A 17256-nucleotide genomic window follows, 5' to 3' on the forward strand; every position below is an offset into this window, starting at 1 on the left:
GTCCTAATCCGATTGAAACTCTGTAATAGAGTCCTAGTCCGACTGAAACTCTGAGATTTGGGTCAAAATGAAGGGAATGGACAAGGGACAAGGCTACTTCTGGTTTAAAATCAAAAATAGAATTTTGAAAAGGTTCAAGAAGGTAAAAAGATAGAGTCCTAAATCAACTAAAACTCTGAAATTTGAGAAATGAAGGAATCCAGAAGCGACACCACCTAGATGGGTCTCATCTGAGAATTGAGATCAATTAAAAATTGAGTTTAAAATGAATGAAGATCGCTTTCTAAAGAAAATATTTTGAAATAAAGGAATACAAGATCCTGGGGGTTGGTAAGTGGCAAATATCGATCTAAAACCTAGGTTTTTGAAATTGATTTCGAAAGGAAAATTTTAAAACTTGAATCTAGATTGAAAGATTTTGAAAAACCAGAGTTTTGAATCTCAAAAATGCCATGCAATGCCATAAAATAACATGAAATGATATGCAAAATGCAAACCCTGGATGAGGGATTTGAAGTCCCGTACCTTTGGCAGAGACAAAGAGTTGAACATTTCTGTTCGAAGGCAAAAATTGATGATTGAAATTGAGAATAAATTTTAAAGTATTTGATTTTGGGGCAAAATTTTGGCTCTGGATGGCCCTGGCTCAGATGTCGACCAATCAATTTCTTGAAGAATTAGAGAGCGGATCCCAGTGGCAAGAGGAAAGGGTTTGTGAGCGAATGTGGAAAATTTAGGGTGTTTATAGATGCCCCTCTTTGCTGCTAAGCCGATTAAAAGCTGAGCTTAGTGGCAAAGAAAAATACACCAAATTTAGACTATAAAAATGCTCCAATTAGAAAGATCTGACTGAGTATGAAAGAATTGATTCAGGTGATAATGATAGATATGACATGGAGAATGGATAAGAAAATTCACCTCATTGGAACGAGGCTCAGGCTTAGCCCTTAACCTGGATGGGATGAAAGATACCTCACAGAGGAGGCTCAGGTGTAACCGTTAACCTGAACGAGCATGGATAAAATACCTCACAAATGGAGGCTCAGGTGTAACCCTTAACCTGAACGGGTATGGATAATGAAATCTTCGAATGAAGAAACCATGATGGAACCTTCGGATTTTGCATAATAAATCTAAGAGGGGTTTGCAAAATGAAGAAAATAGGGTTCTTTAGAGCTTGAAAAGAGAATGATCTTGGGCATCTCATTGTTGAGACTGAATGGCTTTTAAAACAATAACCTTTTGCAAAAATAATTCAGGTTTTACCCTTACCTTGAATGGGAAAACAAAATTCTCAAAATGAGAAACCATGGCGGAATCTTTAAATTTTGCACAATAAATCTCAGAGGGGTTTGCAAAAGGAAGAAAATGGGAGTCTCTAAAGCTTGAAAAGGGGTTGATCTTGGGTGTCGCATTGGTGAGACTGAATGGCTTTTAAAACAATAACCTTTTGCAAAAACAATTCAGATTTAACCCTTACCCTAAACGGAAAAACGGAATTCTCGAAAGGAGAAACCATGATGGAACCTTCAGATTTTGTATAATAAATCCGAGAGGGGTTTGTAAATGGATGAAAAATGGGGTTCCCTAAAGCTTGAAAATGGGTTGATCTTGGGTGTCTCATTGCTGAGACTGAATGACTTTTAAAACAATAACTTTTCGCAAAAACAATTTAGGTTTAACCCTTACCCTAAACAGGAAAACAAAATTCTCGAAAGGAGAAACCACGACGGAACATTCGGATTTTGCACAATAAATCCGAGAGGGGTTTGCAAAATGATGAAAAATGGGGTTCCCTAAAGCTTGAAAAGGGGTTGATCTTGGGTGACTCATTGTTGAGACTGAATGACTTTTAAAACAATAACCTTTCACAAAAATAATTCATGTTTAACCCTACCCTGAACGTGAAAACAAAATTCTCGAAAGGAGAAACCACGATGGAACCTTCAGATTTTGCACAATAAATCTGAGAGGGGTTTGTAAAAGAATGAAAAATGAGGTTCCCTAAAGCTTGAAAAGGGGTTGATCTTGGACGTCTCATTGCTAAGACAGAATGACTTTTGAAACTGATGACCTTTTGCAGAAAAATATAAATGGTGTCTCGACCTCAAACCAAAAACAAACTATCTATGATGGGACAATAGGACTGTCTATGGTGGGACAGTGGGGAACACAGGAAAGTGTGCGAATCTGAGAGCTCAGGCTCAAATCAAAATAAGAAGGGAAGGGTCTTGAAAACTCGTGTTATCAAGTCCTAAAAATGGATAATAACAACGCCATGATATATCAAAATGGACATAAACTCTCACTTCATGTCGGGATAGCTTGAAAAGATTGTCAATAAGATAAAAATTATAGTTGATTCAAAATAATTGAAATGTAAGCACATTTGTTTGAAAGATATTCCCTCTTCTACCTAGAGTATTTCCTCCAACTGAGTTAACTCTCTAGAATCTAGAATCAAAATCAAATTATTGTTGTTGGGTTTCTTCAAGGAAGCTATCCATTTCCTTGATATGAAAATAAAAAAATTGCTCTCAATATCATAAAAGTGGCTTATGAAAAGACATTGATAAAAGAATTTCATATGAATAAAGATAATTCTTGGCAGTTTTGACAGTTTGATATTTGGGGTTTACCCATGATGATCTTTTTGCACTCTTTTGAGACATAGGAATTGAACTTTCTTGGGGTTTGGCGAGAATTTCATCACATTAGCCTTCAACTCGGCTATGTTTTGATTTTCCCTGGAAGGGCATGTCACATACTCCTTCAACTTGGAGATGTTTTAAGTCTTCTTTGGTCCCAAGAATTATATTAATGATGTTGTCTCTTTGATTGAAATCTCTTGATGATCTTTTATGCTCTTTTGAGACATGAAAAGTGAGCTTTCTTGGGATTTGACAAGAATTTCATCACATCAATATTCAACTTGGTGATGTTCTGATTTTTTCTGAAAGGACACATCATATACTTTTTCAACTTGAAGATGATCTAAGTCTTCTTTAGTCCCGAGAATTAAATTGATAAAATTGTCTCATTGGATTGAAAATCTCTTTATGATAACCATGATCAAATATCTTTTAGGGATTGGGGAAAGGTTTATCGCATCGGCCTTCAACTTGACGATGATTTAAACTTTGCCTGAAAGGACGCATCATATACTCCTTCAACTTGGAGATGATCCGAGTCTTCTTTGGCCTCGGGGGTCTAACTCATTCATGAGTTTTCAACTTGACGATGATTGAGAGATCCCTTTTGTAGATAATTAATTGTAGCTTAAATGATTGAAGAGATATTGAAATTGAGTGGATTTTTTTTTTGCTCAAGAAATTTCTACTGCCTTATTACCAGAAGAATAGTCTTTAAAAATGTGCCATAGCTATGATCAATATCAATTTACTTATGGCTTTTCAACATCATTGAATTTTCCTTGCTAGTCATATCAAAGATTTTTCTTCATCCTTTTGGTTGACCAACAGAAAAACTTGAATTTTCTTCTTTCTTTGCATAAGTCTTATCCTTTTGGAAAGAATAATGAAGGTAATTTGAGGTAATTTTTTGTGCAATGAAAGTTTTGAGATCAATGACTATTTTTTTATGATAATTTGGCAAAATATTCTTGAAATCCTTGGTGAAAGAAATTGCTTGACGTTCGATTGACATATCTGTGAATAAATTCTCCTCTCCTTTCCCTAAAAGAGAGACTCAGGCTTGATTCTTACCTGAACGGGTAATAAAAAATGCTTCTCTCTTCCTTGAAGAGGAGGTGTCTGCAAAATGAACTTTCAACGAGAAATTAAGCTTTCGTCGAAACTTCCTAACTCCAGACTTCTCTTATGGAAAGGTGATTGATTGGGTAAGGTCGATGAATTGTCATAGAGGAGCGAGTCTATCATATTCTCCTTGAAAATAGAGTCCTCAATGACGAGATGGACTAACAAAAAATATTGGGTGGCCACATGAAGAATGAACTTCCATTGAAACTCTCCTTCGAAAAGGGGTTCCTTATGTGATAATAAAAATTGTCTTGCAAACGGTTCGCAAAACGCAACTCCCTTCAAACTCTCCCTAGAAAATGGTTTAGCGAACAAACAATGATTGCATGAAAAAAGAATGAGCTTCCTCGAGCTCTACCTGAAAAAGGGTCCCTCGCAAGAAAAATGATTGATAACTGATATTGAGCCAATTGGGAGTGACTTTGATAAAATTGATAACCCGAAGGTTTGCTTGATTAAAATTCGTGACCCGAAGATCGATTTGACAAAATGGTGACCCAGAAATCTGATTGCTAAAAATTGGTGACTCTAAGGTCAGTTTGATAGACTGGAGTGACCCGAAGGTCTGATAAAGATTGATTGGCTCGTAGGTCTGAAGATTGGCATTGAGCATGAACCCTAATGCGAGACTAGTGTTTGGATTGAATTTTGGAAGGGCGACCAGTACGGACACTGGATTTTAAAGAAGCACCACCACGAACACTGGGTTTTGAAAAAGTACAAGCATGAACATTAAATTTTGAAAAAGTACCAACACGAACACTGGATTTTAAAAAAGTACCAGCATGAATACTGAATTTTGAAAAAGTACCAACACGAACACTAGATTTTGAAAAAGTACCAGCACAAACACTGGATTTTAAAAAAGTACCAGCACGAACACTGGATTTTGAAAAAGTATCAGCACAGACATTGGATTTTGAAAAAAAGTACCAGCATGAACACTGGATTTTGAAAAAATACCAGCACGAACACTGGATTTTGAAAAAGTACTAGCATGAGCATTGAATTTTGAAAAAGTACCAGCACGAACACTAGATTTTGGAAAAGTACCAGCATGAACACTGGATTTTGAAAAAGTACCAGCACGAACACTGGATTTTGAAAAAGTACTAGCATAAACACTGAATTTTGAAATAGTACCCGCACGAACACTGGATTTTGAAAAAAAAGTACTAGCACAAACACTGGATTTTGAAAAAGTACCAGCACGAACACTAGATTTTGAAAAAGTACCAGCATGAGCACTAGATTTTGAAAAAGTACCAGCATGAAAAATGAAATTTGAAAAAGTACTAGCACGAACATTGGATTTTGAAGAAGTATCAGTACGAACACTGGATTTTAAAAAAGTACCACCACGAACACTGGATTTTTAAAAAGTACCAGCACAAGCACTGAATTTTGAAATAGTACCAGCACAAACACTGGATTTTGTGAAGGGAGCAACGTAAAGCTAGATTTTATAAAAGGACCAACGCAAAGCTAGGTTTAGAAGGAAAGTTTGAGTCGAAAATCGAGTCTTCAAAAGGAACTAGACAAATTGGATTTGAAAGAAGATTTGAGTCGGAACTCAGATCTTCTAGACCAATTCTTGAATTTGAAATAAGGTTCGAGTAGACACTCAAATTTTCAAAAGAAAACTAGATGAATTAGATTTGAAAGAAAATTTGAGTCGAAACTTGGATTTTCTAGACCGATTCTGGAATTTAAAGGAAGGAAATTTGAGTCAGAACTCGAATCTTTAAAGAAAAACTAGACAAATTGGATTTAAAAGAAAATTTGAGTTGGAATTCAAATTTTTTAAACCAATTTTTTAATTTGAAGGAAGAAAATTCAAGCCAAAACTCGATTCTTTAAAGGAAAACTAGACGAATTGGATTTAGAAGAAAATTTGAGTCGGAACTCAGATTTTCTAGACAAATTCTGGAATTTAAAGGAAGGAAATTTGAGTCAGAACTCAAATCTTTAAATGAAAACTAGGCGAATTGGATTTGGAAGAAAATTCGAGTCAGAACTCGGATTCTCTAGACCAATTCTTGAAGTTTGAAGGAAAGAAAATTTGAGTCGAAACTCAAATCTTTGAAGGAAAACTAGACTAGTGTGGATTGGGTTCGGAAACATTGACCAGTAAAAACCGAATTTAGAGAGTTCGACTAGTAAAAGCTGGATTTAGGAAAAGACTCAACCCAAAGGTTGATTTTGGCAAGATTGGCGAAAATGGTTTTGATAGAAGACTTGACCCGAAGATCGAATTTGGAAAAGAGGGGTGTTTTGAAAGTGCTTGATGATTGTGATGAGAGATTTTCAATCTTCACCCTCACGATGACTTGGACAACTGCGAGGGTCTCAAAATTTATCCCTTTTCCTAAATGGATATAAATTTGATGCAAATAAATGCAAATGAATGATGAAAGATTTTATTTGATTCTGTCTGCATACAAAACATTTTGAGGTAAAAATCGACTTTCAAAAGATGCCCCCAATGTGACTAAGAAATAAAATATTGAACAAAAGGATAAATAATTGGTATTTGACAAACATTGTCTGAAGATAACAAGAGAAAAATTTATGATGCATTTCTTGATTGACTCGGGAGGTACTCTAAAAGAGGTTACTCTTTGCAAAAAGGCATATTGAAAAAAAAAAGAGAAAGAACGACAATATATAAAGAAGATATCACCAAGCTATGAGGAAAATTGATGTTGTATTGATGTCTTTGAAGAAAGAATGATAAATTGAGGAAAGAAACGATACTAAATTGCTCCTTCAAAAGCAAAATGAAAGGAAAGACAAAACATTGGCATTGTCAGTTTCAAAGAGAAGCTTGATCAAGATGGCTGACTGGTGTCTTCTTTATCTTGAACAAGGAGATTTTTGTCGATGCAATATTGGATGATGTTCTTCAGGATGAAGCAGTGCTCGGTGTCGTGCCCTACTGCTCGATGAAATTTTCAGAACTGTTCTTTGAATCTGCCCATAATTGCTGGGGGATCAGCGGCTTTAGGCAAACATACCATATCTCTTGCGAGCATGTGTTTCAGAACACTCTCGAGTGTCTGGTCTAGAGGGGTGAACTTTCGATCAGTACTCCAGTTCTTGCGCTTTATTTTTTTTTTGATCTTTCTCTTTATGTTAGGGACTAGATTGGAGAGTCTTATCATTGTTGAAGAACTTTCCTTTTTGGCCTTTGAATCCCTCTAAATTTTTATCACGATTATTTATGTTGCCTTTGTTATTGTTGGTAGAAAGAGTAAAGTGAGTCTTCTTCTTGGCAGGAGCCTTTCTGGGACTGGCTTCAGCTTCCTTAGACATCATTTTAATCATCATCTTCCGAAATAATGAGTACATATGAGGATCAATGTCATCATTGGATTGCTGGCTCTGGTCCCTGGCGGATCATGGAGAGGCCATTTCTTGTTCAGATGCAGAAGAGTAGCTGATTTGTTGGACGAGTGCGGTTTTCTTCCCAGACCTTGTCTGAACCATATGGGATCATGAATGCTCTCTGCAGAATAAGCTGGATGATTAGACTCTAAAAAAATGATTTGGGATAAAACAAATAGAGGGAGAATATTTATTGAGGATCAAGTTGACAATTTGAAACATATCCCATTACCAAGGATTGGGTCGTCGCTGGAATAATGACAATTGCATTGATAAATAACTAAAATATACCTTGTTACCTAGGCGAGGTCGTCAAACCATGATAGAATGAGAATTATTGAAGGATGATAATTTTATTAATAATAAACTTGACAAAAGGGGGGCAGACAAACAATCTGCCACCACTCACGGTAGTCAGAAAACACTTGAGGACTAGGAAAAATTGTGAGGGTGACAAAAGAATCTCAGCTATTTTTAGCGAAATGGTATGCTCCAGACCACTTATCAGACTTTAGATTGAACTCTGGCACCATGCCTAATAATAGTCGAGCATCAATTCGCTTCTGCCTCTGCGAGAACTGTCTGACACATTGCTCTAGCTGGTAATAAATGAAGAAGAAGAGGTCTGAGTAGCTTGAATCGCTCATCGTACGCATAGGTGTATCAAGAGAGTGACTCTTGACGGTTGAAGTAGTCCCACACGATTTCTTCTTCATCGAGGTTCTCGATCAAGAATCTATACCGAGAAGTAGGTAGTGGTTTCTTGTTGTTATATCTGAATGAACTAGATCGAGTTGGCACATGCCGGTGTAAACACCCCAATTTTTTTAAAGTTTTAAAATTTCTCTTTTTGCCCCTAGGACCCACCTTCTGAGTCAGTTAGAAGGGCAATTGGGTCAATTTTTAATCATTTCTCAGATTCACTTCCTTATTGAAGATCCGAAATCCAATTTTATTTTCTATACTTGACCCAACCTCGAATCCAGATCAGACATTTAGATCCAATTTTGAGCCTGGGTCCTCTATTTTTCACTTTACATCTAAAAATCCAAAATCAATTCTCTGTATGGCTCAGGTATTTCATTCAGATCCAATCTCTATTTGGATCAATTCCTCTCATTTTTTCTCAGTTCGAGATCTAAACTCAATCTTTACTCAAAATCTCAGATCCATATCTATTTTTAAAATTCAAAATTTAAAATTAATTCTTCTATTTCAAAAGCTCTCCTTTAGAAAATCCTCAAATTTTAAAATCAATATTTTGCAAAATCTCTCAAAATTCTATTTTAGATCTCGTCTTCTGAGCCACTTACATTTTAGATTTTCTTTCGAAAAATAAAAATTAAAAGGCAAAATTTCAGAAAGTGATTTTAGGTTAAACAAGAAATGGGTTTTTGAAAATTTTTGCAAACTAAAGTTTTTTTTTAATTTTTTTTTTAGAAGGGCATTTTCAAAAAAATTGTAACCGCCTTGGTATGCGCAATCCACGTATATTGGAAACGATATGGATGTCAAAGGAGGAAGAGGAGAAGAAGAAGATAATGATGATGGTGATGATTGAAGTTATATTTTCAAAAAACTTAGTTATTTAACACTTGAGTATTTATAAACTTGGTTATTTTGTTTTTGTTTATGTAATATGAAAGTATGAGTCTTGTGGCATGTTCTTAATTGCAAGATATTTAATATTTTGCATTGTACTTGTGAGATATGCATGCAATATTATCTATATTAGTTGATGTTTGATGATGTTTTATGCAACTCATAGAAACATAAATGCTTCATATATGATTTTATGGTTGTATTTTGTGCAATTTACCATCAATTCATCATGTGTTATGATTTTTTTTAGAATATTTGCTATTTTTTTTATTATTCTTGATTTTTTGGATTTTTTGAAAATTTTTATTAAAAATTTATGATTTTTTACTATACACTACGATATGTATATAACTTTGGGCTCGACCGATATGGGTTACATATGCTACTTACAACCTTGGTTTCATGTATTTATTTTATACAACATAAGGAAATCAGTTGCTTATTTGTTATCCAAAATCGGAAAGAGACTACTTGCTTTACTCATTCTTGTATTAGAATTCAAAATGTCTTCCCTGTTAATCCTATGAATGTTTGATGCTATAAGTACTAGAGACTGGATTCATGTATAGGTTAATAAATAAACCATGTATATTGTTGTGAACACAAATGTAGTGCCATTTTCAGTGGGTGGATAATCAATGTCATATTCTCATCAATGCTTAGGGGTTTACCTGTTCATAGATGACATGGATGCGCAGTGGGAGGGAGAGATCATATTAATATTTCAATACACTCTAACATAATGGAACAGGGTTACTGGAAGACACTGTCAGTCGTTTTTTCCCCCTTTCGATGCTATTACAAGAATATTGTGTACTGCAATAAAAGCCTTATTTGCCCCATGATAGCATGATCTTCCTATCAGAAGATGAAGTTTCAGGAAGCTATGTGGCAAAGAATGGTTAATGTATGAGACATGGGCCGTGAATCACAGTAATAGACTGATCTATCTGGTAATGCATTTGGTGTTTCCTGTGTGTTCATGATTACTGATTTGATACTTCATATCAACATGTATCATTTTAGTGCATCACCATCTTTAACAATATATTGGGATTTTGGTGGTTGAAAGAATATTGGATAAATGCCTCTATCATGCTTTTACTGTGAAAAATCAATCTTTCTTTTTACTTTCTTTTGTTAGATAATAATGAGAACTATAGCTTCTTCATTTTTTCCTTGTATATGAAGATAATGTTGCCCATATAAAATAGTAGCATCATCTTGAGCTGCCCCTTGGTGAGCAGAGAGTAAGCAACTGTCCCTGATATGAACTCACGATCTTGAATTGTGCTCATGAGATTATTGAGATTGTTTATTAAGCCTTTAAGCTAAATCAGACTAAGGTTAAGAATGAATCACTTTTATAGAAGTCATTCATTACACATCCTGATGGTTATTCCTTTTATGTTTTTTATTTGTAGTCGTTTGAAGTCAGGGATCTTTAACCTTCATTTGTCAAAGACTCCTAACTGTATACCTACACACACATACATACACACGCCTATATATATATATATATATATATATGAACACTTACAAGCAAGAAAAATATATGTTGGGGAGAGGAGCAATGGAGGATCAGCTTATCTTACTCAGTAGTCTAGCCATGTCCTGTTTACAAATACATGAAATATATCTGAGGATGGATAAGATTAACCTAAGCCTAAAGAGCTTGGATCTGACTGGAGACCTGCAAGAGGTCCAGCTCCTCAAAGAGTATAACAGAATCAGTTATGCATCATTATCTACTTGATGAACCAATACTGTTCGGGATGTGCACGATCTTTGTTTATTCACAAATCAAAGACATGATTCTAGATTTTGCCCAAAATGCTAAAGATGCTTCATAAATCTGAACTGCTGACATTGATAGAGAGCAGAGGTGTGCTCAATTTCAAATGAAAGAGCATGGCCTATCCAGCCAAAGAGCAATCAACAAGATTCGTCTTCAGTTAAACTTTAAATGGGGGTTGATTGCAGCCATGTCGAACATGCATCGGCCAGTGATTTCAAGTAAAAAGAATTCTGCCTATAAAGTATGTGCTTAAGAACTTAATTGTGGGGGCACAATCGATTAATCCTGACTTATTTTGAAGGTTCTACTAATTTTTTTGTCTTGCCCTTCATTCATTATAATTCAGTGTACAACTTAAGACTGGATCTTTCCTGAGATTCATTTTTTGTGATTGTTTTGGTCTGGAAATTTTGAGTCCGCAGCTTTCCTTTGGGATATATGTATTTCTCTGGATATAGTGTGGAAATTCTACGTCTGTCTTCCTACTTAGGTTTGTCTTTTGTTGCTAGGTGTCATGTATTTTTTTTACTTTTGGATGGAGCCATTCAGCCACATAGAGATGAATAATATGAGAAGGGCACTGAGATACAGTCAACCATTGGTATCCTCAATCTTTAGGCGGTGCATAGGACTATGTAGTTTGGAGTGGCAAGGGACCCCATCACCGACCGCACATCTGCTGGCAAAACCCTTGATGCCCCCCTGCCCACCATGCAGTACACGCAGCTTTGACCTTTGCGGCAAGGGACGCTACCTGTGGGTTTCGAACTTGTGACATCCCATCAACTTGGTGACATTCACAAGTCGCCCCTACCAGATGAACGGAGTCCTTGTGGCCATGGTCACACCATGAAGATGGTGACTCCTTTAATTGTGGTCTCTTTTGTTGTATAAAGTTATATTTTTTTTTTCTTTTTGATCTCTACCAATTTTTGTAGTGGAGGCATTTAGTCTAAGATGAAATATGGTGACGCAATCCAATTTGGTAGTCATCTCTCTCTCTCTCTCTCTCTCTCTGCGATGCAGCTGCCTTCATCATGGTTATAATAATTAAGATAATAAAGCCACAAAAGAAGGAAGATAAAATAAAAGAAAAATGACCTGTTTTCTTAAGCAGAGAGGATGTGTCATTGGAGCAAGGAGAATGTTCGGATTCAACACTGTGGAATAAATTTAAAATTCATTACAGAACTGGGGCTCGCTCTCCTGCAATGACAGTGAGGAGGTTGTTTCCAAAAGGGTCGCTTAGGTGAGCTGCTAGGTTCTCCACAGGGCCTTGGCCGGTGACATAGGCCTGGATAAAAAAACCTAGCATGGCGAACATGGCTAGCCTTCCATTCTTGATCTCCTTCACCTTCAACAGTGCTGCCTGGTCTGGGTCGTTGGCTAAGCCAAGCGGGTCAAATGGACCACCTGGGTGAAGCTTGTCCTCAAGATTCTACAAGCAAACCAACAAGCCAATGACCATGTTGCCGGTCATTATATTGCTTCCTCAGTGACATGAAAGAAGGCTAAAAAAATGCAGTATTGAGTAGAAAAGGAGAGAAATGGATACGGACCAGCCCGTTGATAATCCTGTAATATTCAGCGCCTCCAAGGAGGACAATTTCAGCGATGACTGCAACTACAAGGTTGATGGGGATGTTTTTACCGAAGTAACTGAGGGTGTTCCCATCCAAGAGGAGAGCTCCAGTCTGCAAAAGTTTTAGCAATGAATGGTTAATCATGTCTATGGAGGTCCAGTCTAGATTTGAACTGAGCTCTATCTGTAATAACTCGAACAAAAAAAGAGGTCCGTTTTATACTTGGACCAAGTTGGTCATGTCAAATCAATCCTTCTAGACCCAGATCCGGATAGAGGCCATTACATATGATTCGGATCCGGCTCTAACCTATCATTTTCCATTTTCTCTGAGTGAGCATTTGTGGCCACGATACTACCTATACCTGGCCAGTTTCACCGGATTTTGCGCTGCCAAGGTCCATCCTGGATCTTGTTCAAGAAAACCAGAAGAAATGCACCTGGGTGATCAGTGGAACTGGAAGCAAGTCCAAAGAACTAGAGATCCTTTTCTTGTCATTCACGTTGTATAAAAAAAATGAGAGCCTTTATCTAACACCTACAAGTTAGCTTTTTGTAGACTGCAGGTTCCCTGCACTTTACAGGATCAATTCCATGTAATGGGGATTCCGATTCCACAAACCGAACACTGGATTATCAGGTACAGTGAGCCCCCAAAATTTCCATCCCCACTATAATAGTAACTCCAAAAACCCTTGAGAAAGCTAAACATGTCCACTTTTGGAAAATTTAATGGGGTCTGAAACCATTCTACACTTTTCTATGTTTGAACGTTTGAAAATTAGATTTGAGATTATGCGTAGGGGTAATTATTATTATTACATGTATTTTGAGCTCTAATTTTAACATCATTTTGCAATCTAAGCTGTCCTGTTTCAAGCCAAAGCATTTGGCTATAAGAATCAAGAAACAGGCTGAGATGCTGACATGAACATACTTGAATTGCGTAGGTCTAACAAGTCTATCCAAGCAGGCGGTCGACTATATGGCCAATTTTAGTTTGTGAGCTTCTACTAATGACTTAATCCCGGCTGTTTTTTTTTTCGTCAATAAATGGCTCGAGTTCCACTAATTAACGCACATACAGAGAGAGAGAGAGAGAGCAAACCTTGAACCACACAGCCTCGGGACCACAATAAGCACCGAATTTGTTGAAGGCCTCCGGGATGACGAACCCAGCAGCACCAAGCATGGCCCACCGTGCGTGGATGAGCTCGTAAGCCTGGTACCTGTTGTATTCATCCCCACAACTTTCCATTATATCATGTACCAAAAAAACAAAAACGAAAAAAACATGTAGTTTTTTTATATTTACACGGAGAAAGCACCCCCAGAATCAAAGACCTAGTCCCGCTGCTGGTTTTGTCTGCTGTACTTATGATCGATGTCCTGGCAGCGTAAAAGTCTGTGGGCTTACTCCTTGCCCCCAGGGAGTTGCCACACTTCATTTTCGCAAGGGGCGATGCCCATGGAATTTGAACCTAGACCCCTTTGAGGCAAACATTGAGGCTGTTGGTTGCATTTCCATCTTTTTCCTTATTGACACATTCTACACGATTAGCATGTTTGGTTGGGGGAGAGGGAATTCAAAATCCAATTCGGCGAACCTAAGGTCTCTTGAGGCCTTCGCTATTCACATTCCACTGGAAAAAGGGGAAAAGACATCTTTTTCTTATGGTACAAGGATTTGCATCCTCAGATCCAATGGATGGGCTTCGCATTTTCAACCAAACAGAAATCATATTTTATGGAGTTTTCGGTAGGCAAAGCTAGCGTGGTTAGGCTTTTGATCCGGGGGTGGTTTCTCCGTGTAAATATAAAAAAAATACCAAAAACAAATAATCTTCAAGTTCATATCCATGACATTTGCACCCATAAATTAGAAGAATTTTATATATATATATATATATATGTGTGTGTGTGTGTGTGTGTGTAAGGAAGGGAAAAGTTAAAAGAGGAAAACCTACTTGGCAAAGTTTTCCGGCTTCTTGCTCAACCCAAACGGATCATAACCGTAGCTACAACATGAACAAATTAATAAGAGGATTTAATTTAACGAAATCGAAGAAATGAGAAGCCAAATTTGATTTCCAGGAAAAATAAAGAGTCCAAGGAATCTTACTCTCCGGGAACCTCTCCAGTGAGGTACTCCGGCACTTCTGAGCGGTCCAAGAGGCCCTCCGGCAAGAAAATCCTCCTATCAGGACCTGAAAAGGAAAAACAACAGATCACCAAGCGCTCACAGTCAGAAGGAGAAGAAGGTGATCGGTTCAACGGACTAAAGGCAGGCAGCTGCTGAAGGCGAGGTTTCTGAGGATGACCGCTTACCATACCACTTGGCGAGCTCGTCGTTTACCGGAGAGACAGCCGCCTTTGACTTCGCCGGGGCAGCCGCCTTCTTCTTGGAGAAGAGTGAGACGACCTTGAAGGTGGAGGAGGAGGAAGAGGTCGCCGGAGACGGCCGGGCTGCTGAGAAGTTGAGGGGGTTTCCGAGCATCTCTGACATCGCCGAGGCGGTTGCTGCGGTGAGGGAAGCCATGGACGTCCGCCCGGAGTAGCCTCTTTGGAAGACGAAGCAGGGGTGGAGCGGAGCGGGGAGAGTGGCCGGGGGAACTTTAAAGACGGAACCCATGGTCGAGAGGATGACAAGTCGGATTGGGGTTGGAGGATTCCCATTGGATGACCTGGTGGATGTTGTAATCTGATGGAGGGCTGTGATAGGCCCCTTATTGATGATATGGCAGATCATATGCTGACGTGGATGATCCTTTGCCTCTTGATTCAATTCCCCTTGGATAAAAAGGGCCCACCATTGCTGTTTGTTATTATTACTATTATTGTTGTTGTTATTTTATGTCTTGATTTTTCTTTTTCTGATAGGATGAATTTTGTATACCAATGAACATGTTCAAGTGTCTGATGGATAAATTTCAAGAGGTGTGGTTAGGTGATCGGGACCTGGCACTTCACAAAGTACTCCACAGAAAATCATTATTAAAGCATGGAGAGAGTTTTCTGTGTAAAACACAAACACAGAATTGCTACTCTCAGCGATTTTGTGTGTTTTGTGTGGCCAACATTCCCTAACTAAATTTGGGGGTAAAAAATTCCATCTCTTATTACTGCTCAAGTATCCCTCCCCTTTCTTCATCTATTTGGGATGTGGCTTCCGTATTAGTGTATTTCACAAATTAAATTTTGTTGGACCCAGGAAATGAGCTCATAGTCCCAGGAAACAATCAACCTAAAAGCCTCATTGTACTTAAGCTAATGAATCAATCCTGTAATCGATCTACACTTGCGGCAGCGCCCAAGTATTTGGTCATGGGCGTTTCATTTCATGTGAGCACTTCTACTTTCAATAGTTTGTGTCACATTACATTGGCACCAATAATCTTAATTTATGTCTATCTAACTAGGCGGTGTCTTTTGCTCGTATAGAGCGATGAAGTGTGACACTTAACCCTTTGACTTGAGAAGTGAAACCTTTGGATCTCTTTTTTTCCCTTCGTTTTTATTTTACCCAGCAAATTTTAAAGCTCAGAATATATGCTGGTCGTGACTAGGAGCCACCAATACATGTACAATAAGCAGCCAGAGAATTAAGAAAACTGAAATTACTAGATACTTTACAAGCATAAACACAAAGTTGCAGCAACTTGCTCCAAGTAGCCAAAAAAGGAGGTGGCAATCGGGTCGGGTCGGCGTGTTGGCGGGTCGGGTTAACGGGTTGGCGGGTCAGAATACCTCAATATGGACATGACCTGTTTATTAAACGGGTAACCCGACACGACACGGTTAACCCGTTTAATAAACGGGTCGGGTCGACACGACACGATTGCATGACACGGCGACATGTTTATTAAACGGGTCGACCCGATAGCATAAACACGATAACCGACCCGAGTAACCTGAATTACCTGTCTAACCCGAATAACACAATTAGAAATACAAAAAAAAAAATACATAGTATACTTTTTTTCTGCAAATCTCAATATGAAATTGTACTACCAACATTAACATAAAGTCATAAACATAAAGACAACATCAGCATAATTATCTTACAAGTTACAAGCATACTACAAACATATCCACCAAGTTGTCTTACAATCATCAAGATAAACATAAATAATTAAATGGGTTGACCCGCCCGTCTAACCCGTTTATTAAACGGGTCAAACGGGTTGGCGGGTTGGCATACCCCTAACACGAACACAACCCGTTTAATAAACGGGTTAGGCGGGTCAACCCATTTACAACACAAACCCGTTTAAGCCAAACCCGGCTAAGAAGCGGGTTGGCGGGTCGGGTTAGATTTTGCCACCCTTATGTGTGAGTGCAAACAAAAGTTCAAGATAATATTCATTCCAATTCAATCATCATTATTGGACATATATGATTGAAGAAAGCAAGCAATCAACAGCTTGCTATGAAGTTGAACATATGGTATTTCACCTCCTCCCTTGCTACCCCCTCTTAGATTTAGTGAACCTGCTCGTGATTAATGCATAAGCTGCTCGAATTGGCCCAATCACCGACTGCCACATTCCACACACATTCAAAAGGACCGAGTCCCTTGCAAAGTACTTGGGTTCAACCACTGGATATCCTCCTTCGAGGCCTTTTGGCATAATCTTTGGATACCGCCCTAAAGGGGTTTAGCATATTGGGATGAGGCTTAGGCCCCTAGGTGGGTGGTCTAGGTTCAAATCTCATGGGCATCGAAGCGTGACAACTCCCCGAAGACAAGGGGTAACCCTGCAGAGTTTTACGCTGTCAAGACAACGACCCTAAGTGCAGAAGGCCGAGCCAACACAGCCAGGTTGTTGATCCTGGAGGCAGTTTCTCCATGTAAATAATAATAATAATAAAACTTTGGATACCACCATTCCTCCAATGGGTCATCATGTGCGGTTGGCTGTCTCCAGTGTCTACCATCTACACATGGTATTTCCATGATTACTGTGAATAGATCTTTAACACTACAAGAAAACACGTTGTTAGCAACGAACGGTAGCGACGGAATATTTCTGTTGCTAGTTAGTGACGGATTAACGAGCGAAAAACATCCGTCGCTATAATCCATGAAGCATATGAAACTAGCGACA

The 17256-nt window shown here is 38.2% G+C and overlaps 1 protein-coding gene across 1 annotated transcript; it reads right to left on the reverse strand.

The window, feature by feature from the left end:
• Positions 1 to 11652: 11652 nt before the first annotated feature.
• Positions 11653 to 14747, reverse strand: LOC149847603 (chlorophyll a-b binding protein CP26, chloroplastic-like). Its single transcript, XM_089997119.1, has 6 exons — positions 14477 to 14747; positions 14271 to 14355; positions 14116 to 14166; positions 13257 to 13377; positions 12126 to 12260; positions 11653 to 12004 (listed from the first exon to the last, which is right to left on the reverse strand). Exons 1-6 carry the CDS (start codon positions 14685 to 14687, stop codon positions 11750 to 11752), a joined length of 858 nt encoding a protein of 285 aa, XP_089853245.1. The 5' UTR covers positions 14688 to 14747; the 3' UTR covers positions 11653 to 11749.
• Positions 14748 to 17256: the final 2509 nt, after the last annotated feature.

Source organism: Nuphar pumila, chromosome 2, assembly GCF_984573655.1.
Source record: "Nuphar pumila chromosome 2, dmNupPumi1.hap1.1, whole genome shotgun sequence".
In the NCBI taxonomy this organism is placed as follows: Eukaryota; Viridiplantae; Streptophyta; class Magnoliopsida; order Nymphaeales; family Nymphaeaceae; genus Nuphar; species Nuphar pumila.